This window comes from Sturnira hondurensis, unplaced genomic scaffold (assembly GCF_014824575.4).
Source record: "Sturnira hondurensis isolate 20B ecotype Veracruz unplaced genomic scaffold, ASM1482457v3 Scaffold0004474, whole genome shotgun sequence".
Classification (NCBI taxonomy): Eukaryota; Metazoa; Chordata; class Mammalia; order Chiroptera; family Phyllostomidae; genus Sturnira; species Sturnira hondurensis.
Genome location: NW_028077105.1, coordinates 8,528,960 through 8,555,466, shown reverse-complemented (window position 1 = coordinate 8,555,466; position 26,507 = coordinate 8,528,960). Strand labels below are relative to the sequence as shown.

Here is a 26,507-nt window from a genome sequence, read left to right as displayed (position 1 = left end):
GAGAAGTCACTCTGGTAGTCTTTCTTTCTATGCATGCACAAGTTTCAGATTAATTTAGAGAGTTAAAAATACTTTGTGTTATAGGTTTTTAAAGGGCTCCTCAAAGGCATATTCTCCTTTATTAAAGTGGCAACCGTGTTGAATCCATTTCTAACAAAGAAATGATACTGAACTCTCAAACTCTAGGAGGAAAATATAAAATCAAATATATTAACATTTAAATAATCTGTACTAATAAAGTTAACAATTCCAGGTTTCTAATGAAGTGGTAGTTTTTAAATTTAAAAAATGAGTCTTCACATTTCGGCATTCAACTTTTAATATTTTCTAACATTTTTAAGTCTCAGAAAAACTTCTGCAAAACTTACTGCAAAATGCTTTCAATTAAAATTTTGAAATGAACACAGTTTTGTTTATTCATTAACAATTTGACTCTTACCATATTAGGGTCAAAAATGGGAAAAAGTCTATTTTAAATTTTAATAAAGATGTGAGTGTAACAAATGTGCAAATAAAATATAAGACATGGTCAAAATTAATCCATTTATCTTATTTCTATTTCCTAAATCACCAATATGTGTGTGTGTGTGCATACACTAGTAGGCAATCAACAATGGCAAAAAATAACTTCTGCTTTCACTGATATCTAGTACTATACCATAATAAAAGTGTTATCTTGGTCTTAAATAAGCTCAGCTACTTCCTTTATTAAAATGTGGCATAAGGCCCTGGCTGGTGTGGCTCAGTGGATTGAGTGCTGGCCTGTGAAGTAAGAGATCACCAGTTCGATTCCTGGTCAGGGCACATGCCTGGGTTGCAGGCAAGGTCCCCAGTTGGGGGCGTGCAAGAGGCAACTGATCAATGTATCTCTCACATATCAATATTTTTCTGCCTCTCTTTCTCCCTCCCTTCTTCCACTCTAAAAATAAATAAATAAAATTTGTTTAAAAATTGTCAGAGAAAACTGTCATTATTTTAAAGATATATGATATAAGCATCTAAAAAAGAAAAAAATTCTGAAATACTTTATTAACCATTCTAGAAATTGTATCTATTTTAGGGAACTTCGCTTGGCTGAAACTCAACATAGTTGGGAATTTGCACATAACACATTTGTACTGAACAAACAGAGTCTGAGGAGGAAGGCCACATCACTAGACAAATCTACAATACTCATCAATTCTCTGCAGTGGGCTATACTTTTCTGCTAATGTCCCTCTCCCCTAGTAGATATAAATAATAGTCATTGGCAATGTCAAATCGGCATATGAAGTATAAAGAGAAAAACATGCACTTACCAATATTTCCTCCGATTTCATACAAAAAAACTTCCTCTTTCTTGAGAGTCTGGGCAATCCCACTATCAGGGACAAAACAAACCAATTAGTTATATCATCAGACAGCTTGCAAGTACATCACTTTAATGTGCTTGGGGAATTCTAGCTTGTACGGAAAATTCATAACTTAGACACACTGTAATTATCTACACATTTGTATTTTCCCATCTGTTAAATGTGCCTAATAGGTAATAAAAATGTCACACCTGTAAATGAAAATAAACAGAATCATATATCTGAAGTCAAAATAATAAATTAATATCTTAATGTGTAAAATCAGAAGGAAAATAACATTTTAGTTGCCAATAAAATTACTAATATGATTATCTACTAGCATAGAGGCCAAACAGGTCTTCATAAAACTATGAAGAGAAATGTCTGTGCCTTATTTTTCCCAATGCATGTATTCGATGAGCATTCAGCACAGTTTGCTGTGCTGACAACCCCACTGGGGTGCCAGGTGGTGTGAAGAACTGGGCGTGGTTCGGACCCAAACGTGGGAGATGTACGCGCTCAAAGTAGAAGCCAACACTCATTATGAAGACTTTGAAGGTAGGGGGTACTTACAGGTTTGAACTCTTCAATAAAATAAACTCTTCCCGTCATTAGGTTCAAACAATAAAAATTAGTATAATCCAGTGGTTTTCAAAATTCTTTGTACATTAATTACCTGAGAAATCTGCTAAAACTTCAGTTCCAGAGTTCTGGAAATTCTAACTTAACATGTCTAGGTGAAGCCCAAGCATCTTTTTAAATGCTCTATGGTGGGTTCTGATGCAGGGGAACGAGTTTGTGAACCGGTGATACAAGGCCCTGAAGACACATTCTCTGGAACTGAGAAGAGAAAACCAAGCCTGACTTTTATCCAAACTGTTATGAAAAATACGGTATGGTAGAAGCGTTCCTAACCAACCATGCAATGACTGCTGCTGTCCTTCAGTACTGTAAGTATTAAAGTCACAATTGAGAATATTGTACCACTTCATTGTCACATCTTATATTTTCTGCAAGTAGAGGAACGGAAGTACTGACTAAATAGAGCACCCGGGCCCTGAAAGCAAACGGTGTATAAATTAATAGGTCCAGCCTGGAAGAGTGTCCTCCTTCTGAAGTCTGGCCACAACCTCAGGTCCACATTCTGGTGGGAAGATGGCAACAGCCGGTGTCTACAAAGTCACCGCAGGGAGTAGAACAGAAGCGACTGACTTCATTTTAGATTAGGGACCCTTTGGGGAGCAAAGGCATCTGAGAAATTCCAATTACTCCCAGGACTTGGAGTAATCCTGAAAAATTCCAACTGCCCCTGAACTTTATCCACTAAAATTCCATCTACTCCCAGACTCTGCATTAATGACCCCCAGATCCGTGATGACCTCTAGAACCCCTGACCAAGCTGGAGAGTGGTTAAGGGCCGTCTGTGAAGACAGACACCACAGACCTAGAATTCAGCTCCACCACCTCTGAAAAGTGTGACCTTGGACAGTCTCTGTTTTCTTATCAGTAAGACAGAAGTACTGTGAAGGCTTACTTCTGAGTGTCGTTGAGAGGGGAGTTTATGCTGGCTCGTTGAAAGCCCAGATGTCACCAATGAGCCTCTCTTTTATTTCATCCCCATCTGTTCATGGCATAGGCTCATCTCTTCTCCCAAATTATGAACCCTGAGGGGAGATACTTTAACATAACACCCCTTGCAACATCTAGCAGAGGGCCTTAAATGGAGCAGAGACATGTTAAGTACTGGTGATACTGTATTAAAATTGGAGAGGTTTGGAGGAAAACTGCACCGAGGCCCCTGAATGTTAAAATGAGGAGATAAAATTCTATGGAAGGCTAAAACAGAGTATTCGTAAGCCAAGATGGCAATGCCCCTGATTTCCCAGACTTTACAAAAACTTAGATTAGCTCATTTCAGTGATCAGAAATGGGGGGTATTAAATATAACTTTAGCTAAAAATAAGAATTCAAAGGCTAAACACTGAAAACACAGTACGTGTGTTTGAACCTTTAACATTCAAGAAAAGATATCGCAAATGCCTCAGAAAGTGTAAGCTCTAATATCATCAGAGAGATGCCAATGGCTTTCAAAGGACTCCTGTCCCCGCCCCAGAATAGAGGGGAAGGTGGGCATCCCTACTGAGGGCACTGTGCTTTGTCTTGGAGACTTCAGGGCTCAAGGGACTGGTTATCCTCCCTTAATCCTTTACACCTTCTATGTTTAAATGTAAGCTTTTTTAATTCATTATGTGTTATAGGATAGTTGTATTGTTTGTTTGTTCATTTTAATCCCACTGTACCCTAATTAGTGATGATCCTAACACACAGTAATTAACCTCTAATCAACATACTCTGGAGAGACTACTGGGCAGCCTCAGGTGCCAGGCCTACCACAGGCCTCGGCCCGGGAAGGGACGCTCAGGCATCCCGCGTGAAACAGGCTCAACTTGAACACGAACTTCATCAAATGAACTCAACTCATTCCAACAGTCTAATGATTAAATCTGCTCTCTTTTCTGCGAAAAGACAAAAATTGTACACATTTCACAGCACCCATAGCTAAGGGGGTGGGGGGAAGGAGGAGGGAGGGAGGGAGAGAGCAAGTGACTTACACCATGAAATAATTAAAACAAAACAGGCCTCTACCTTTCTTGGCTGAGAAACCTGGCAAGTACATCACTGGCTTTTAGTTCTTCAGTTAGCTGTATTGCCATGGAAACTTTCGAAAGATGGGGAGCTTGCACTCGAATCACTCCCTGAGGAACGTCAGCCTGCAAAGCAATAATGACACTGGAACAAAGCTGGCAGCAGCTGGAATGTGGGCCTCTGCACAATGCATTATATGGTAAGTGTGCTTAACTGCTCCGCATTTTACTTCACTACATAAAAACCTTAACTACTGTATAATGCAATTTGCTAAATTACATCAAACCTCAAATATCCTCTTAATGGTGATAGGGGAACTTTATAATGCCTGTGCAGTAATGCTTAATTATTTTTAAAGATGTAAAGAATGACAGCAATAACCATTACTGCCATATTAAGTGCTGATTTCGGAGTATTATCTACTAGAGGGTGCTTCTTCATGTAGCAATTTATGGAATTAAATCAGAAAAGTTATTTTGTGTGTTATTTCAATGTATGCATTTTTAAAATCTTCCTACACATTCACAAAATCTGACCAAAAAAATTGTCCCTGAGAATAGTTTTAAAAAAAAAGACAGAAATATACTGTTCTAATACATTTGTATTGTGTTTGGTCCTCACTTGCCTAATGAGCTTACCCTGTGAAAACACACTTTAAATTTAGGATAATCAATTCTAAATCCTTTGCCAATGGATATTAAGAACATTTTATGTGTTTGGAGGGATAGCAAGGATATATTTTGAGGATTGTGATATCAAAATATCAGCTATGGCATTTGAAATATTAGGCTTATCTAATTCTTAGTCATTCTGCTAAAATAAATACTAATTTACTCTTTATAACCAATATGTCTTAGATTCTGGAACAGCATGAACAAATGTTTAAAGATAATACCTTACACATTACAAATACCCTGTTAAACAAACTTAAATTTATTAAGCATCTACTAAGTACCAGTCATTGGGCTAGATCTACTTACCTAGTAGATAAATAAGACACAAATCCTTTCTTGCACACTATTATTTTGGGGCCCACAATATCTTTTTTTAATGTACATGGTCTTGCATTGCTTTTTTTTTGGCTTTTTTTAAAACATAAAGCGTGGAATAACACAGGGGGAATTAACGTGATTTCAAAGTTTCACACACAAAAAATCCATTTTAGAATTAGGCTGTATAAAAATGTAGGTAGCTCCAAAAGACTTAAAACTGCTTCTCAGTAACATCTGAAATGTATAGTGTGGGAATAAGAAAAGAAGCTAGACAGCCCAAAAGTGTACAAGGAAGCATGGGGTTGTTGAAGACCCGCCCCCGCCACCCACCAGGGCGGCATACACCTGTTACACTTGCAGAGAGATTGTAGAGGGCCTGGGGCCAAACCCAGAAACCCTGCTGCTCTCCCCTGACTGAACAAAGACAAAGCATTGGTTGATGTCCGCTCACTGTCCTCCAGGTGAGGTACTGCATTCCTAGTGCCCCCACCTAACTTCTCTCCCTGGGGGTTTTGTGCTCAGCCTGATTCCCAAAAGATGCCTCAGTCCTCACCGGTACACAGATCCCTCACCGCCTGCTCCACCTCTTCCTCCCAGCCTGGGCCCCTGGCGGGGTTTGCTGACTTCCAATTCCTGAGGCATATATTGTAGCAAGGCCCACCTCGTCTAGCCTCTGACCTCCACCTTGCTTCCAGAATACACGTCTAATTTACCTTTTTCTTTAATCCTGTGACAGATTTTAGTTTCATTCGTAACATTTTTGAAAATAAGCTGCTTCTTACAATGGATGAGGCATTTCCCATGGGAGTGTAGTTACCTTTTTTCTATCAAAGCAGTTGTTACATTAATGGTGTATTTTATAACTCAGGGATTACGTTCCATGCACCTCTCCCTGGGGTTTCTGCTCTCACTTAGGTCCTGCTGGCCTGGCCTCCACTGTGCATTTCCTCAGAGGGCACGGGAAACAATGAGCTGGCCCTGACCACTCGAATGCTGAAGTGCAAATCGTAATGGCAACAATTGAAGCACAGAATCTGTGTCCATAAACCTAATCCACCCTGTCTACTCCGTTAAAGGAAACAAATATTGGTGTTTGGGATTCTGATTGCCTATTACTGTTACAGAGGGCCTGGAATAGCAGGTGGGGTTTGCAGACAGTCAGTTTCTCTACTTGAGTCATAGGGCCCACTATTCTTATATGTAGGTTTCCTTGGTGAAACAATATTGACAAACATTATTCTAACAACCACATCTTATCCAACCCTAGAATATCAGAAAGACAGCAAATAAATGAGTTACAAGAGCAAAAATGACCCAGAAAAATAGCATATTATCATGGCGAGGCCAGGAAGATGGCAACCTTACTCTCCTCCCTGCCTTTATTCCCACCGTTCTGTGTGGCACGTTCTATGTTTGAATAAAAAAGGCCAGTCAAAATTCACTATAAACACCATGATTTCCTGCCTGTACATATGCTCTATTTCATTTCTGAAATACTCCACTATAAGTTTTCAAGGCCCAGCTCAAATACCTCAAACTCCATGGAACCTTCCACAACCCACAGGGTCAAAGGAAATTCCTTCTCCTTCTTCCACTGAAATGTGCACTGAATCTGTTTTATAACGGAGACCCTAATATATGACACCAACAATTCTAGTCACATGCCAATGTCTGAGTCATATTTGTAACTACCCATCAATGTTTATTGATTAAATGAATCATTCAAAACTATTTCTCACCATAATTGATATGCTAATAATAGTACAATTTCTCTAAAATAAAATAAAGTATAACAATGTGTATTTCCTTAATAGTAAAAAATAGTTTTAGGAACACTGTCTAAAAGAACACCAGTTTCCTCTATCAACCACATGGTATTCTCTCTACTCCCGAGGACAAGAAGGAAAAGAAAGTAAAAAAGGGGGGTTAAAGAAGAGAGGGGATAATATTGGGGAGATGAAGGGTCACCAAGTGTATAAGGGACATGTGGACAAAGTCAAAGTGGGGGTAGGATCGAGGGTGGCAGGTAGGAATGGCTGGTATGGGGGATGTGGTGGTGGGGAAATGGAGACAACTGTACTTGAACAACAGCAAAAAAAAAAAAAAGAGAGAGAGAGAGAAAAGCAAATCCACCAGAGACAATGCAGTCACTCCTGCAGGGAGCCACCAGCATTAGCATGCTTCTGCTTACGGATGCAGGCCCCTTTTCCCCAAGACGTCTCATGAACCACTCCAGGCCTCTGATACTAATACGACCACAGCCTACACTTTCTCTGTGAGCTCAAGGGTCATCCTTCCCAGAGTAAGGCCGTGCTTTCTTATAACATGCAGCCCTAAGGTCAGTGTGGCATCAGGGTTGCCCCCCAAAACAACACAACTAACACAGGAATCCAGAGCCTTTCTGATCATTAGAGTTGGGAAGGAAGAGGTCCTGACACCGGTTTCCAAGGGTACTCGGAGTTCTCGTGTGTGGGTGAAGTGTTAAATGGCTGCCATGTTACGGCTGCGGATTACAGACAGGGAGTGGCACCTCTACGGGTTCCTTATGGCTGAGAAATTAAACATTTATCCCACCTTCTCCTCAGTGACCAGGGGTGAAGCTAGGCGGGCTCTAGAACAGGTTTAACCCTTCTCAAATGACCAACTGTGTGGTTTGGACTCATTTCACACAGCAGTGGAATTCAGTGCCCTTGAAAAGCTTTTCATTGAGCCAACAATGGTAGTTAGCACTGTCTTACCATGTGGCCAGTGACTGGCCACACTCCCTGACAACTGGGGCACCTGTGATCCAGCGGGACGGTGTGTGTCAGGATGGAGACAGGAATAATTCTGAGTGTTCATTGCTATGGTAACACACCCCGGCCAAATTATCGCAACAATATAAAGATTAAGGGTGACTCAGTTCCTTTACTGTTGGAGTTTAACTGGTAGACACAACAGTCAAGGATAAAGGGGTTAAAAGTTTTTTCTGGAAAGTTTTTCCTGGATATCTAGACAAGAGTGGCCAAATGATATCTTCTAAAGATGGTAAACAACAAATATGCCAAAGCTCTCATTTAAATGGTGTATGGCAATTACTATTAAGTTCCAGACTCTTGCTGTATCAAATACTAAAGCTATTAGTACACTAATTACGTTGAGCTGCCAAGCTTTGAACAGACACAACACGCCTGATCATTAAGCCAAACAGTCTGTTCTTAACTTCAGCCATAATAATAATGGAATCCGTGAATAATTATCTTTGCACCCTTCCATTTTCACTTCTTTTTTTGTTGTTATGCTGTGAACTGAAGTTACGGGATGTACAGCAAGACTGGAGAAGACCAGTGTTTGATTAACACACCATTAAAATTCAGTCACAAGAATGCTACAAATTACAAAATGTTAGTTAATTTTTTATCATACAAAGACTACTATCATAGAGAAAATGATCTGCTAAGGGTGCTTACATGTATTACATTTTGAACTAAAGTGCACTTTTAAAAATATGATTTTATTCCTTACTGTTTGGTTAAATAAGCAATGATATTTTTCCTAAGGGGTAGATAAGAACTACATTGTTCATATTTTTTGCATTCTAAAAATTAGAAATGTAATGTCAGAGCTTTAGAAGAGATGGTAAATTCTTTTATAGTTAAAAGCTAATTTAAACATAAAGCCAACATTTTTAATGCTACAGAGAAACCTTTTATCTTTAAAAGGTCACATCGGAAATACAGTTACCTCAAAAAAGGGGGCAGACATCATAACGCATATTTTAGAAAATTAAATAAGGACATTTTAGCAAGGTATCTTACACTAAAATGGCATATTCATCGCCTTAGTCTGATTGGCGGTAAAAGCACAGAAGGCATTCTCTACCACCTGTGCCATCTCTGTTTGGGGTATGATCAGGCCTTGGCTATCCAAACCCCGAAACTGTTACCCAACTCACCAATCCAGATTAACTTTCAGAGTTGAAAAGCATTTAATTTACAATGAAATACATTCTGATGTTTTTCTCTTTTAATATGGTATTTTTATGCACTATAAAAAGAATCAAAGACTCTTAAACAGAAACACGATATTGTGCTTGGTATTGTCATTTGATTTTCCACATGGGTCCCCAAGTAGATCCAGACACTGTTTTCAAACCCAAAGCTGATGCTTGAAACACAACCTGCAGCAAAGCTCTGGGTCAGGGCTAGCCAATGAGGTTGGAGAGGGACTTTCTAAGGTGAGATGTGACTGAAGACACACAGCCCATCAGCGACAATCCAGAGCCCACACTGCGCTGCTACCAGCTCCAAGATTCTTCTGGAGAAGAAGGGCAGAGGGAAGCAGCAAAAGGAAGCAGTGACAGATTTCTTTTCCACATTCAAAGCCCTAAACCTTCCAACATTACAAGACTATTTTGGAACTTTCAGCAAGCCATGTAAGCTCTCTAAACCTGAAGTTCCTCAACGATAAATGGCAAGTATGACACTCGGTGTTAACTTGAGTTAACACCAAGGTAACCACAGGAGAGAGAACTTTTGTTCTTTCTACCAATGTGCTGAGTAAGTATTTTGGCTTATTTCACAGAATCTCCCAGCAACTTGCTCTGTGCCCACATGCTTTCATAAAGATATAGCTTCCCTTCACTTTGAGAGGTGAGCTTGACTGACAGAAAAAAGAATCACACAAGCCTAAGTCCACAATGAACTTGAAACCTTCATGATTCGGCAATTCATAACCAGACGCCCATCACAGCTGCCCTGGGTCCTTATCAGGCAAAGATGCAATCTAAGGTGATGATGGGTGAAGTGATGGGATGTCTCTGATTTCCTTAAAAATACAGAAAAAAAGGTGTAGAGGACAAGATGTAACATGGTCAGAAAAATCAGTTTAATTATTGGTTATGGGTTTATGGGGGTTCATACACAATTCTATTTTTGTATGTATTAAAAAATCTCATAATATATATGTATAGGAATATCACAGTGCCAGATACTACAAGCCACACTTTTGGTTAAACCCCATTAATCTGGTCTTATCCTCTTATTCTGTGGAGGAAACTAAGGTCTCTAGAGATGTAAAATGACTCATCATTAATGTTTTCAAGCACATGACTCTCATATGTGATAGTGGTATCTATATATACAGACCCGCATGGTGTGTTTATGTGTAGGAGGAAATGATATCAACACTAACTATAAATTGAAGGCTACCGTTAAATGGTTATTTGTAATAGTCTACATTTTCATTATTTCTCACCAAGTGTTTCCTCCTACTGTAATTAAGAGATGCATCTCATTAGTATTGAAGAAATTCAGGAATTTATGTTTGTGCCAAACAATATGCTGTAGTCATTAAAAATATTTGTCTTATTAAGTAGGTTGACAGTATCCTGTACAACCTGGCTTATATTATTTATTTACCTAGTCAAGCATGTCGTAATAACATAAGTGCTTGATTATATACAGTTAGCATTAATAGCACACAGAGTGCTTTAAAGAATATGGCTTTAGTCTTACATTCTTCAATCTTTGGCAACCTCACTAGCAGTGCTTTGGAGAAAGTCACAACTAACCTTTCAAACGCAAATTCTAGGGTCCTCCATCCAGTGTCAAACGTATACAACTTCTCTGCACAATTTGGTGCTACCAAGCTCTTTTCTTTACTTTACTCTTCCTCCTGAGCTTCTGAGACACTACAATCTCCAACTTTCTCTCATTTGTTGACTTCTTTCACCCACTCCTCATCCATGGCCAACTACGAAAATTGGTGGCCCCAGAGGCAGAGGCTGTCTTTGCCTTCTCACTTTCTCACACAACACATCCACTTTGTATAACAGGAAATACCCTGTGGCTTCAACTACAATCTCTATGCTGATCCCAAATGCACACCTCCGCTCAGGCCAGCCCATGCAGCCAACTTTCACACATGCAAGTCAACCCCAAACTACTACTTGTCAAAGGGTCTGTCCCTTTTGCATGATGCCGTTCTTTTTAGGAATTTTTATTGTATTTTTTCTCATTGGCATGCATTCCCATTATACCCTCCTCCCCACCACAACCACCACACTGTTGTCCATGTCCAGGAGTCCTTTTCCCTTTCTGCCCAGTCCCCCTACCACAAATTTTCCCCTTTTCGCTGTCATCCTGCTCTCTGTGAGTGTGTCTCTACTTTCTTCGTTAGTTCAGTTTATTCATTAGATTCCACATAAGAGTTAAATCACATGGTATTTGTCTTTCTCTGACTGGCTTATTTCACTTAGCATAATGTTCTCCAGGCCCATTCATGCCACAAAGGGTAAAACTTTCTTCTTTTTTATGACCAAGCAGTATTCCATTGTGTAAATGTCTCATAGTTGTTTTACCCACTCATCTACTGATGGGCACTTGGGCTGCTTCCCTATCTTAGCAATTGTAAATAATACTGCAAGGAACATAGGGGCACTTATGTTCTTTTGAATTAGTGTTTTGGGTTTCTTCAGATATAGTCCCAGAAGTGGAATCACTGGGTCAAAAGGCAGATCCATTTTTTTTATTTTTTGAGGTGTGTCCACACTGCTTTTCACAGTGGCTGCACCAGTCTGCATTCCCACTGCAGAAGGGTTCCCCTCTCTCCACATCCTCACCAGCACTTGTTGTTGATTTATTGATGATAGCCATTCTGACCAGTGTGAGGTGATCTCTCTTTGTGGTTTTAATTTGCATTTCTCTGATGATCAGTGATTTTGAGCATCTTTTCATCTGTCTATTGGCCTTTGGTATGCCCTCTTTGGAGAAGTGTCTATTCAGATCATTTGCCCATTTTTTATTAGACTGTGGTTTTTTTTGGTGTTGAGTTCCCTAAGTTCTTTATAAAGTTTGGATATTAATTTTTTATCAGATGTATTGGCAAATATTATCTCCCATTCTGCAGGTTGTCTTTATATTTTGTTGATGGTTTCCACACTGTACAAAAATTTTTAGATAGAGTCTCATCTGTTTATTTTTTCTTTTGTTTTTCTTGCCTGAGGAGATATATCAGATAAAATATTGCTATAAGCAATGTCCAAGACTTTGCTGCCTATGTTTTTGTCTAGGATTGTTATGGCTTGGGGTTTAACATTGAAGTTTTTAATCCATTTCAAATTTATTCTTTGTATGTGGCATAAGAAGGTGATCTAGTTTCATTTTTCTGCATGTATCTGTCCAATCTTCCCAACACCATTTGTTGAATATACTATCTTTAGCCCATTGTATATGTTTGCTTCCTCTGTCTATAAAGGTGAGGGTTTATTTCTGGGCTCTCTATGTTGTTCCATTGACCTATGTGTCTGTTTTTATACCAGTACCAATCTGTTTTGATTACTATGGCATTATAGTATAGTTTGATACGAGATAGCATGATTCCTCCAACTTTGTTCTTCTTTCTCAGGATTGCTATGCTACGTGGAGCCATTAGTGATTCCATATAAATTCCTGAAATAAAATCACCTAAGGTGACATTGGCGAGTCGTTCTAGAGTCCGTCTTCCACACTCCTCACCCCCAGTCAGTGTCCGTATTTTGTGGTTCTCACTGGCTCATATTTAACACTTCTTTCCATTTCTAGTGCTGCCCCTTGGCTCAGCCCAGGACTCTTGTGAAAGCTCCATGTTAAACATTTCATGATGGCAATAATACATGTTCACTGTACGACCACCCGTAAGTCCAGGATTGGTGTACATCACTTCTCAGAGTTTGCTCCATTCTACGGGGAAATGGAGGGCAACAGTAAAGAGACCTGGACTTAAAGTCACATAGACTTGGTTCCAAGTTCTACCACTTCCTGCCTAGACAGCCATAAATTACTTACGATTGCTGATCTTCGCTTTCCTAATCTGTAAAAGATGAGACAACAACATACTCCAATCAAATTACTAGGAACATTACATGATGTAATGTTCATAAAATGTTCAGCCTCACTGTTGAACTGTGGGAAGCAGTCAAAGTAATTATTGCAACTATCGCAATATAATATTTACCAATTTAAAACTCCTTTAACAGGTTATGAATATCTTCCAATGTCAATATATATACACTCTTACATTTTCATGGTATTGCCTTCGATAGATACGCCCTAACATGTTTACCTAATCACCTGTATCTTTTTGGATGATTTCTAGTTTGGGCCAGTATAAAGAAAATGGCAATAAAGTCTGGCATAACTATTTGCATGCTTACTGTAGTATTCCCCTTGAAAGAACCTCTCAGGACAATGGGGAGCATGGTTTTCAGGCCCTCGCCACATGCCAAATGCTTGCCAGAGGAATTCTACAAATTCAAACAGATGGGGTCCAGCACAAATAGCACCCCTTTTTTTATGAATTGGTGATTTACACCCAATCTTTTATTACAAAATCATAAGCATGTCATTCTGTAACATAACAATATCACACTCAAGCGCACCATATGACATTTTAGGTGAAATGTTCAAATTGTTGTCCAACTCGTGCAAGACATTCACGTACCCCACCAAGCGCATTCGATGGTGTCACTTCTGCCGGACCCTGTATATTCCCACCAACAACGAAATTAGCTGACATCTCCTGCCCAGCCGCCTGTCTCTCACTCCCCCAGCACTTCCTTCGCCTGCCTTCACAGCAACTATTCTAAGGTTCCGGGACGCCCTGCAGATACCAAAACCCACGGGGGCTCAAGTCCCTTATATAAAATACCACGGAACAGTCGGTACAGTTGGCCCTCCGCAGCTGCAGATCAAAAATACAGTTTGCAATCAGTAGTTAGTTCAATCTGTAAGTGTGAAGCCAGCAGATACAGAGGGCTGACTGTATTTACTGAAAAAAAAAAAAATCTGCTTATAAGGGGACCTGTGCAGGTTAAACCCATGTTGTTCAAGAGTCACCTGTAAAATCGTGTCACTCTGGGCGCAGCTCTCAGCAGCTCTCTGTCACATGCAGAACAGAAGCCCAGCTCCCCCTTGGGTACCATTCCTGCCTTTCTGCTGCCCCTGCCCCTCCAGGCATCATCTCCCTGGCCAGTCTAACCTACCTTTCCCTCCAAACACACTCAAACACCTCCATATACATATGTAATAGCCAGCTCTACTCAACAGGCCCCAAACTGAAATCATGATCTTCCCCAACTGCCAATTCCAACCTTCCAATTTCTCAGGACAAAAGCTTTCACAAGTCATTCTCGATTTCTTTCTCTTACACCTTCTATCATCTCAGCCTCAAGAAATCCCAGTGTCTCTGACTTCAACACAGAATCTGACCACTTCTCCACCGCTAGGGCAAACACACTGGTCTCTCACTGGGATTAGGACAGGCTCCTCAAACAGTCTCCCTATTCTATCCTTATTCTTAGAATCTATTCTCAACACAATAGCCCCACAGATCATTTTGAAAATGTAGATTTTCAAGCCTTTGCTCAAAATCCTGCCGTGATCCTATCTCATGCCAGGTAAATCCAAATTCCTAGCAAGGCCTTGTACAATCAGGCCCTCCGGTCCCTCCAACCTCATTTCTTAATACTGTTCCCCTTGCTGTTGCCACACCAGCCCCAGCCATTCCTTTCTGGTCCTTAAATATCCCAAGCACGTCCCACATTAGGGCTTTTGCGCAGACTCTTGGCTCCGCCTGGAATGTGCTACCTCAGGTGCAGGCTCAGCTCAGCGCGCTGCCCTGCTGCACCCCCCACTCTGCTGAATAGTGCCCGGACCACCCACGTCAAAACTGTAAGAGGACCCCCCCACCAGATCCCTTTCTCCTGCTCTACTGTTTTTATTATTTTAGTGTTTTCCCACGTACCAAGATACCCCATGATCACACATTCTACTTATTTTTACTGATAGAACTTAAGTTGCCCAAGAGTGATGATCTTTACCTGCTTTGTTCCATAATATATTGCAACTGCCTAGAATACACTGCCTGGCACATAGTAGGCACACATCAAATAGTAGTTTACCAAATAAAATAGCCCAGGCAGTTTTGTGTAACATATTTATATGATGTGGGGAAAGAGTCAGGAAACATAAAGCAACAAGCCCGAAAGGGGGTGTACAGTGGGTTATAGCAGAGCAGGTGGCTGAGGTTCCACCAAAGGGAACTGATGCTACTCAGACCCAAACCACTGCTCCCCAGCAGGAAAGCAGGCCCCTACTGCAAGGGGACACAGGGCCGTGCTCCTACAGCCAATTTGTCAAGCTAAGATGGAAATCCAGGCTTTTGTGTTAAGTCTTTTTATTTTAAAACTCTGGCAATTGATAGAAACTTATGCAGAAGTCTGATGACTTAGTGACTTACCACATATTGACACTACGGGGACATTATCTTGTACTTTATTGTTGTTCTGTAATTGTTCTCTGCATTTATTTGTTCCCCCTAATAAACTAACAGTAACTTGAAAACAAAATCCTAGCAATCGCTGAACATTTCTCAACCAAAACGACCGCCCCAACGAACCTCCACTGTGGGCTGGGATCGCAGAGCTTCCTCTACCGGCAGGACCTTGCTCTTTAATTTGCTGCCTGAACAAACCCTGTGCGCTCTTCGCTGCTCAGCTCCAGTCCCCGGTGAAGCGTCTCTAAGGCCGCTTCCGGGGTCAGGCTGACACCACACCCCTCTAGCCCCTCTGCTCGGAGCCCTCCCAGCCCCATCCCCCTTCTAACAGTTCGCAGGGAGTGTGGGAGGGAGCAAGGAGGTACTTAGCAGCATTTTGTGAGAGGAATTGCTGAATTTCTTAGGAGAGAAACCCAAAGCTCGTATAAACTGAGTCACGGTTAATACATGATGAAACTGAGGTTTCAATCCAGGTTTAAATCCCAAACTTTAAAATGAAGACACAGCTTCTAACTAGTACAGAGATAAATCTCAGACCAGCTCACACCTCATTAACCCAAACTAAAAACTAAAAAAAATTTTTAAAATGTTACCAAAAAAGTAACTTTTAATTTTTACTTAAAAGTCCGTCGTTAAAAAGGTAAAATACAAATTTTGTTTCTTTCGATATATACGGGGCCTTAGAATATCACATTATAACTGCCTTACAAAAGAAACAAGGTTAGTTAATTTGAAAAGCATGGCTACTAAACAAGAAGAGATAGCCACATCTTTTTTTTTTTTTTATAAATTCAGATGTTCTTTTATTTATTTATTTATTTACTTTAGAGGGGAAGGAGAGAGGGAGAGAAACATCAATGTATGGTTGCCTTTTTGTGCATCCCCTTCTGGGAGTTGGCCTGCAGGGAACTGGCCTGCAACCCAGGCATGTGCCCTGACTGGGAATCGAACTGCGTTTCTCTGGTTCGCAGGCCTGTGCTCAATCCACTGAGCTACGCCAGCCAGGGCTAGATAGCCACATCTTTATAATGGTTTCAGAAGAAATAAACATCCTACGTTAAACAAAAATGATTTATCTCAAAAATCCTTTCTGACCTACGATATCAAACCTTTTCTCAAAAAATATGAACACCAAAATTTCCCTTTATTAAATTTTGTGTTTAAAGATACTTAAAATTTGAGCCCTGGCTGGTGTGGCTCACTGGATTGAATGCCGACTTGCAAACCAAGGGATCACCGGTTTGATTCCCAGTCAGGCCACATGCCTGGGTTGTGGTCCAGGTCCCTAGTAGGGGATGCACAAGAGGCAACCATACATAATGATGTCTTTCTCCTTATCTCCTTCCCTTCTCCTCTTTCTAAAAAGAAATAAAATATTTTTAAAAAAGATACTTAAAATTGACCAAAAAATTTTAATAAACAAGTAAATTTAATTTTGTAACAGTGAGAGCTATCAATAAATAAAGGAGAATTTTTTGTTTGTTTGTTTTCAATAACTGGATACCTAAAAGTAGGCCAAAGCAGAAATATCAAAGGCTGATAATTGAATTTCCAAATTAGTCCACAAGATGGCAGCATGTAACTGAATAACCTCAATGGCAAAGTGGTGGGGCTGTCTTCACCAAAAATAGAACAATGGAAACCCTTTCATTTCATGTTAAGGTTCCAAGTCAGAGCTTTGGTAACTTACTTCATAAATGTGTTTTCATGTATACTTCATTACTCTAAACCCAGTTTTTAACGTATTCTCCCAGAAGTGTGTAAATACTAATATTTAGATATTTCTTTTTTGAAATATTTTCATTTTCTCTATGCTAACTTTCTCCAAATCCTTCTTAGGATCCAATTAGGAACCTTTACATTCTTACTAAAATCCAGGAAGGGGCCCAGGCACAACACAAACACTGGCCTATTGGTCTCTCTAGATTAGTTATTTTCCCCCATTTTACAGAGGAGAACATTGAAGAAAAAAAGATCAATGGTTCACACCAGGGGCTCCTTACTAGCTAGACATTACCCATCCGCTGGAGTCTCCTAGGATTCCTTTGCTGTTGTCTGTGTGTGCGTGTGGGGGGGTGTGCTGAGACTTTCGGCTCTGATTGCCCTTTGTTACCAATTAACAGCTCACACGCAGAATCGCCAGCCTCTGAGCCACCACCAAGCCTGGGCTTTGGGATTTGTGGGCGTGCCCTTACCTGACTGGTAGTTCCAGGACCTGGTAAGAGTGCAGAAGTCATATGATAACAACATGGAGAACGCTTTGTTTTGGGACATTGAAAACAATACTGAAATCGGCACAAACACATAACTTGAAGTTCCTCTTACATCATTTGTACTCCTCTCTTGCTTTTCGTATTTTTCTCGGTCATAAGCCATTTTCTTCAGCAATTTCTTCATTGTCTTTTTATCCTTTTTGAGATTTTCAGTGTTTTGCTTCCTCACTTGGTTGACAAGAAACTTGGGAATCTATGGAGACATGAAATTAAATTTGGAGGGGAAAGAGAAGAAGCACCATTATAAACTATGGAAATAATTATATTTATGTATTTAATTGGAAAAGTAAAGGTTTTGTCTCTTTGATGAGACTATGTCCTTGGGCATGCACTATTCTCAAACCAGTCAAATGAAAGGCACTGTATGACCCATCCACCACGTGCCCAGGGCATCCACAGAATGCAGTCTGCCAGCTCTCTGTTTAGCTTCCCAGAGAGGCTTGGCAAGGTTCAAGGACATAGGCCTTTATCTAGGCCTGGGATGCTAAGACCGGAGACAGCCTGAGGTGACCGGCAATGGGAGCCACCACCTCAGTGGCTGGTCCCTGTAGTGGCCACCTTTCCAAAACCTAGCCTCTAGCTAAGCCACAGTCCCCTTCTAATGGCCAGCTAGCCTTTTCTGTCAAAAGAGAAAGGAAAAACTCACAAATACACAGGAGCTGACAGGTATCCAGCAATAATCCAGGAATAATTCATCCTCAAAAATCACATTAGCAAACAAAATATTTTAGAAGTGACCAAATAGAAATAATAACATAGTGTTGCCATTTTAAAAATTGAGGTTTAATAAATGGATATTACTTTTTAAAAAAATCACATTCGAAATCCCCTATCTGGTTATCTCTGTATAGAGAATATAATAATTCATAAAAAGACTTCAGAATCTAGGTATCAGCACTCATTAACAGAACTTAAAAATGTATACTTACTGTCCAAAGAAGGTTTTGATACTTAATCAGTAAGTACATGATATTAGCTGTCCCGGCTGCCATCGCAAATTCTTGCTGTTCACTGGACTTCAAATCCAACGCATGACACATGAAGAGATTCGGGGCCATGACCATTGCCACATTCATGGCTGTCATCTTATTTTTCTCCTTATTGTCTATTACTCTTTGGAGAAATTCAAGCAGGGCCTGAAACAGAAGTGAGTCTGAGATTTGTGTTGTACATAAAGATGAGAGATCAGAGTACTGCAGCACATGGGATTTTTATTTAGCTAAAAAAAAAAATAAGTTGTGTGGCCCTGGCTGGTGTAGCTCAGTGGATTGAGCGTGGGCCTGCGAACCACAGGATCACGGTTCAATACCCAGTCAGGGCACAGGCCTGGGTTGCAGGGCCAGTTCCCAGTGGGGGACTCACAAGAGGCAACCATATACTGATATTTCTCTCCTTCTCTCTTTCCCTTCCCCTCTAAATAAATAAAATCTTAAAAAAGATATTAAAAAAATAAGTTGTGCAAAAGCCAGCTTACAGGCAGCAGGCCTTGTCACCAAAGCTTCCCCATTTGGTTAATGTGCCCTGAGCAGGTGCTGCGCTCATACCCAGGGCCATGCTGCTGGGGAACAGGGCAGAGGACCCCCGTCTGACCCAGGAGGTGGGGACAGGCATGGAGAAGTGTTAGAAGTGTTAGACCAGTAGTCTCCCAGAGTCATAAAGCACTGAAAGACCATTTAAAATATCATACGACTATTCACTTGCTTCAGGAGTGTGTGCTTTTATCTCCAGGAATTAAAAAAAAAGATTCCCTTAAAAAGGCTCATTTAACCTCAGTTTCATTTGCTTTGGGGTACCCAGTGGCTAGCTGGCATGAAATCTGAAACAATGGAGACTATGATGGGGTGAAAAGTGAATGAAGAGAAACAAAGGAGAGTCTTAAAAAATGAATAAATGAATAAAAAGGAACTTTTCACCAGAATGAGCTACTTCACCCTGAGTTTGATGCCACCCACTTCCCACCTCTACGGTCACCATCAGGCGTCCTCTGAGCCTGTCCTGCCCAAAAGCCACAGGCAGGTGACCCTCCTCCTCATAGGGCTGAGAGCTCTAAGCTCTTCTTTTGCCTTCTTTCTTGATTTATTTGGGTCCAGATCAATGCAAAACCGCACAGGTATTCAATGCTCTCTGAGGGCAGAGCATTGTTTTATGCACATCAGGGGGCTCATCCCAATTATTCCCTCCTGGAGCAAGATGCTGTGATTGTTCCCACTTGCAGATGAGAAAGCAGTGTCTGAGACAATGCATGTGACTTACCAGAGGTCATATAGCTAGCTAACGGTGGAGAAGGAATTTAATGTCAGACCTATTGGGCTTTTGTTTCTGAACTCTTAACTACTAAAACAATCACATTTTCTGATTTAGCTTAAAATCCCTCCCTGAAAAATGCCAAGTTAACTTCACCAAAATGAAAAAAGTGGGAGAAAGTATTCATCTTTCACAGCATTTCAGTGGGGGGAGGGGGAATGACTCCCAGCACGTTGATCTTGAATGAAATTTGGCTGCTATAGAGATCTCAAAAATCTGAAACAAATTAAAGGCATAGCCTTAGTATCTAACAATAAGATTTATGTATCTAATTTCTGATGCAGTGCTCAGAAAGTTAAATTGTAATCTGAGCATGAGGTTTTATAGAAGTAATACGTTCTCAAATGGGGACAAAAGATTAATTGGTGAGGTTTGGAAAAAATATTTAATTTTGTTCCAGAGGGCAGAATAATTACTTAGGGATCAGTGTATCTCTTTCTTTATGAGCATAAATTACAAAGATTAGGTAATGAACCATTTTAATCATAGTGTGCATATACAATGAGGTTATTCAAAATATTACTCTTAGAATATTAGAAAGTGATTGTGTATAGATATAAAATTAACAAAATGTTAGCCTAGCCCTTGCAGAAAGAACTTCATCTTCAAATGTACTTCATCTTCAAATGAACTTTAAGAACTGCCCTTTTAAAAAGTATTTATCATCGGTCTGGTATTTTATAATATCACAGGACACACTCTCTGAAAACCTAGTTTAAATTCCAGCACGGTTACTTACTCGATATGTGTGATTTTACCATATCCTTTTGATATCTCTGCTCTTTGAAGCCTTCCCATTGGTTAAGTGGAAATACTAATCTCCCAGCCTGCCAGGACTAATGGACCCAGTGTATATTAGCAAACTTCTTCAGAAAATTAAGACTAGAGCTACCATATGACCCAACAATCCCCTTCTAAGTATCTACTCAAAAATTTTAAAGACACTTATTTGTAAAGATAGATGTACCTCTGTGTTCATTACACCATTATTCACAATAGCCAATACATGGAGACAACCTAAGTGTCTTCTGATGGATGAGTGGATAAAGAAGATGTGATACATGTATACCATGGAATACTACTCAGCCATAAGGAAGGATAAAATTCTGCTCTTTGGGACAACATGAATGGATCTTGAGAGTATTATGCTAAGTGAAATAAGTCAGAAAAGAACCATGTGATTGCACTTATAGGTGGGGTATAAAAAAGCAACAGATGAACAAACAAAACTGAATAAACTCATAGACAACAGAATGGTGGCTACCAGAGGGGAAGAGAGTGGGGGAAGATGAAGAGGGTCCAAGGGGTCAAATACATGGTGATGGAATGACAGTGGACATCGGGAGGTAACTGGACACACAGAGCATGGAGATGTTGTGTTATGAAGCTGTACACCTGAGATTTATATAATGTTCATTAGCTAATGTCCCCCATACACTTAATGTCTAACAAAAAAACTATAAAAAGGGTAAATGTCAATAATTATATTTATATGGATTCATTGTTGATATCTCAGCACGAGTCTTTGTTATTCTTCTAAGTCAAACAAAGGTATGATCATTGACCCAAATGCACAATATTCCAGTTAAAAAAAAAAATCCCTGGTCAAGCAACTTGCCCAAAGATACCGCAGCAAAACTAACTCTTCCAAGGATAACTCTTTGGAAGGTCTCCTGTAACAGTGCAGTTTTTTTACACCGTACTCCTCATCAGCTGCTTTAATCCAGATAAATGGACTGCTAGCATGGGCACCAAAAAAGGACCACTCACTAGTTTCAAGTCAAGAAATCTTAATGAGATATGGGAAACAATTTCCAATATTTACCAAATGGTGGTTTTGTTTCCGTGACACGATATTTCTTTTTAAATAGAAAGAAATATAGGGAGTAAAAGGGTAAGGGTCCCTTTCTTAACTGTATTAAAAAATCTTAAGGCAACCATGAAACTTAAGGTAAACACTCTTTCTAAATTATACTCTTAAAGTTTTTCTCCTTTTGTTTTAAAAAGTTTATAACTAAATCCTTCATAAATCTATGAACTCTTGTCATTAGGGAAAATAAATCAGTGTGGAGCAACCCACTGATTATTATAAAAGACTATGATAACACTTATAATAAATGGTGTTAAACCATATAATATTACACCAAAAACACTTTGAAATCATGATACAAATCAGCAACTCAGGGTAAGCCCTTAGAGAAATAGGTAGAATTTCTTTGAGTTGGTCTACCTTTTGGCTAACCAAACATTTTAAAAATCAACATGATGACTTATTCCAAATTCCAAACAAATGTAACATTTAGTTAATAGTGGGTTTTATGTGATGACTCAGGAGTTTCTCTGGAAACATTCGTTTTTCACCTTACTAATACATATTCATTACACAAAACTTGGAAAATGCAGAAAAATAGAAAGAAGGGGGGGAAAGTAGAAAAATTCCTTGTTCTTATTAACAAATGAACCTCAAATCATCTGTTTTGGTACAAGAAATGGTATAGTAAAATTTCAAACACAAAATCCCATTAGCATGACTAACCTAGATTATAAGTGAATAAAGAGTTAGACTTTGACCATCTCTTAAAAACAGGCTCGCTCTTTGCGGATTACTACTACTACTGCCATGCCAAGGGCACCCTGCTCTGCTACGGGTAATGAGAAGTGACTCTGCTCCCTGCTCCGCACGGAGGGATACGGAAGGTAAACGGGCCGCTGACCTTCAGCGTGTCTCGGTTCGCGGGGGGCAGGAGGATGACAAGGAGGTTCAAAGCCTGTAGCTGTTGCTTCTTGGTTGGAAGATCTGCGGACAGATTAAACAAATCAGAACTCTTTTCTTTACTGAACAGTTTCCATTAATTTCTTTTTTTCATTTTGCGAGAAGTTATTTGCCATAAACGTCCCTGTGAAGTGTAAGACGGTGACTAAGCCCCAAGCCTTGTTGCGAGAGTGTTTGCGGGTGATCAAGAGAAGCAACCGCTGCCTCAGTTTCCCTCTCAGAATGCTCAGTTCCCACGAGATCACGTGCCCCGCGGCCTGGTGTTTGCTGACACACAACAGTGCGTGGACAATCATTTCACGTGCTGCATGGGCATTATTCCCCCCTAAAAAGGCCTATGTTGTCCAGGTGAACCCATAACAGTCAAGCCTGTTTCTTTTAATGGTGAACGTGTAAATCAGTGGTGAGAGTCCATTGGTTCCCACAGGATTAAGGAACACAGAGCCCGGAGCACGCCGGGTGTTCAATAAACAGTTGGGGAGTGAATCGGGGAACCAACCAGCAGTGGAAGAGGTATTTATCATTTATCATTTCGGTAGCCTATGTCCCGCTGAACACTTACGGATATTTGGAGTCATTCTAGCATTTGTTCTTCCGGGATAAATTTGGTCCTTTAATCCACATCCAAAGGATGTGTGTAAAATAGCACAACTCAACCGTTAAGAAATATTTGAAGCAGATTATTTCAGTCACGTCTGCCCTGAGAGTTCTGAAGAAATGTTATGCTATGACCCACAGGAATCCTCCCCCTGTGACAGGCATTAAGAATAGCTGGGCACACGTGGAATATTATGCAGTCATTAAAAATGGACATCTCACCATTTGCACAGCGTGGGTGGACCTAGAGGGCAGTAGGCTAAGTGGAATAAGTCAAAGAAAGACAAGTAACACACGATTTTTCCTATATGTGGTATCTATTTTTTTAAAGCCAAGCTCATAGGTACAGAGAAGAGATTGGCGGGTTTTGCTGGGGCAGGGGCAATGCGTGAAGGGGTTTCAAAGGTGCAGACTTCCAGCCACGGCACAAATCAACCATGGGAGGTAACACAGCACATGGTGGCCATGGTTCATAATGCTATGTAGCATATTTGGGAGATAATGAGAGAGTAGATCTAAAAAGTTCTCATCACAAGAAAAAAATGCCCATCACTAGGTATGGTGAAGGATATTAATTAGACTTATCTTTCACAACATATACAAATATTGAATCATTACCTAGTATATGTAAAACTAATATGGGATTGCAGATCAATTGTACCTCAATAAAATGTTAAACAGGAATAGCCTGGAATAGTTCTGGTTGACACCACAGCTCACCATGATCATTAGGAGCGGCCCCCTTGTACTTAAACACATCCCAGTTTGGGAGTGAAACGTGTGGTCACCAGAACGTGACACCTTTCATTTTCTGCTGGCCTCTAGGGACTATAAGGCATAATTATGCCAGTATATAAATCTCATACGATCTACTGTGTTCAGTAGAAAGGAATTGAGAACTATCTGAAACAGTAATTTGGAGCTGGCCCAAGAGTACAAAATGGCAAGATTTAAGGAGTCTCTTGCCGCCCACCAATGAGGCGGTCACGTGATTTGTTCCATGTTTCTGCGGGACCATTTCAGAAAGTTCATTTTTCAGAAAATAACCACAGACGCTGCCGCATCTCCTCATGTTTTTATGACAACTGCTAGTTATCCACAGCTTCTCCAGTAAATGTCGCTTTTAACACTTGGCAGGGAAACTATCAGAGATCTTACGTGACTCATTCTATTATAAGAGAAATGTGAAGCTTCCAAGTTTTAATATGAAAATATATTGTGTTGCTTAAAGTGCATGTAATTAATTTATGCTCAAAGAGAACATTCTGTTTTCTATTTACTCCGAGATGTGTATTTATAAAAGAAAAGGGGATCGTGCGGCGCCCGTTGACATCAGTGAGTCAATATGTGTACCCAAATATATCTGGTAACATTCCTTATGATTCAAAATGTTGTTAAAACAATGAACAGGGATGGCAGAAGCACAGAGATTGCCTCATGGAGGGACAGGACTTACTCTGGACCGCCTGAAAGGCTTGCAGGTACTCCGCACTGAGCAGCGGCTGGGGCAGCTCCCGGATGAGGAGCTTCAGCAGGCTGGCCGCGTCGTGCTGCTTGACACTTTCCCAATTAAAGGCCCCTTCATTAAACTTTGCTTCGAGTTCTTGGCAAAGATTCTGAAAGGCAAGAGAAAAATAAAAAGGCTACCAGTAAGTGCATTCTGGTTTTTTTTTTCTACTGAGAATGGGATCTACTTCCCACTTCACAAGTGATTCTACTTGTTAGAAAGACCTCGGAAAGTCCTAAAGGCCAACACTTCTCTGTCATGCAGCAAAGTGCCACTTCCCTAACCCTGGTGTGCTTCACCAAATGAAAATGACACCTAAGCCCCCCCCCCATTCAGAAACTTTTCATATTTTTCTGGACACAAATCAAACCTTAAACAGTTAAAGTTGTAATCGAAAGATGAGTTAAAGTCATCTTTACATTAGGGGGTGGATTTAGATGCTATAATTTTTTGTTAAATTAAAAGAATCATTTTTTAAAATAACAGTGTATGTTTTAAGTTATTTAGCAGTACATTCCATAGCAAAAGGCATAATCCATCCCTGGGCCTAAAGCACGAGGCTACTCTGATCAGTCACCCCTGGGAGAGGGAAACCCAAACTCTACAGCTAATGAGGCATGAAAGACATCAATACACCTGCCTTCGACGCAGGAGCCTCAAGTCACGTAGCCACCCAGCTGCGGGCTGCAGAAAACGGTTTGATCCGTGTAGAATGAGAAATACCTAGTTCGTTTACCTCAAGGACTCTATGAGATTTGCCAGACAAATTATTAGTAATAAATCAATTTAGTCTCACAACCACTATTTTCCATATGCTTTCTTACTGGGGTGCAAATACTATTATGTCAGAAATCTTTCCAAGTCCCTGTCACTTTCTTCTATTCTTTGAAACTGCTATTCCAAATTAATCTCCTTTGTTCTTTTTATAAGGTCAATTGATTACACTTGCTCTTTCCAACCCAACTCCCTTCTCTACCCCAATTATTTCTGTAATCGGTGGATACATAAAGGTAAACCTAAAAATGGGGAGCAAGAGAAAGAGAGGTGTGTGGGGAAATGGGTGAAAGAAGGAGAGGGGAGAGAGACACGGGGAGGGAGAACAGTGTAAGAAATTTGACGGGGCAGGGGAGAAAGACAACCAAAGTTTTAAATATTATTTATTCGTAAAGGACCAACTACTGCATAATTTGGTACGTGACACCAGGCTGAGCTGAAGAGTAGAGCTGGCTGAGCTCACGTCATTGACCTTCTTAGGAACTACATGTCGTTGAACTCATCTTTCTGGCAGCAACCCAGCTAAAACATTTATAAAATACACTCTACATTTGCTCTCGTGTACTTAAGTGAGTGTGTTTGTAACTAGTGAGTTGGCCATTACATTCTGCTGATGAATGCTGTGACCAGTGAACTGAGAAGAAGTATTCTTGCTGATAGGGGTAATATGAAATCTTTACTGAACAGTTTCTGAGTCTGTCTCCGTAGAAGAACGTACTTCTCTACCGACTTATCTCAGAATCACATACCATGTCCACGATTGACTAGTGGTGACATTGCCGTAGGTATTTGCAAGGGAACGGAGACAATGGCACCTCATCAAACTCACAGAGCACCAGAACAGTTTCAAGACCTCTGTGCACCAGACACCAAACCCGGCTGAATGAAATTTGTGAGCAGGATATATCAGGTTACTTGAATCCGATTAAACTGAGATTGCGATGCAGGAAGAGCCAAGCAGGCCGAAACTAGCCTCCTAAATTGAGGAAGCTTATCAGAATAAGCAGGTGATGGAAA

General features: G+C 40.3%; 1 protein-coding gene across 4 annotated transcripts in view; it reads right to left on the bottom strand.

Annotated features, from left to right (window-relative positions):
• ARHGAP18 (Rho GTPase activating protein 18) overlaps window positions 1-26,507 on the bottom strand; it is a 168,510-nt gene that overhangs the window by 1,449 nt on the left and 140,554 nt on the right. For all 4 annotated transcript variants that reach the window (XM_037045775.1, XM_037045774.1, XM_037045777.1 and 1 more), the window contains exons 9-14: window positions 24,666-24,825; window positions 22,554-22,636; window positions 18,465-18,671; window positions 17,588-17,728; window positions 3,978-4,102; window positions 1,299-1,360 (exon numbers count right to left, since the gene is read on the bottom strand). In XM_037045775.1, the coding sequence (XP_036901670.1) occupies window positions 1,299-1,360; window positions 3,978-4,102; window positions 17,588-17,728; window positions 18,465-18,671; window positions 22,554-22,636; window positions 24,666-24,825 (778 nt within the window). The remainder of the gene's footprint in view (window positions 1-1,298; window positions 1,361-3,977; window positions 4,103-17,587; window positions 17,729-18,464; window positions 18,672-22,553; window positions 22,637-24,665; window positions 24,826-26,507) is intronic.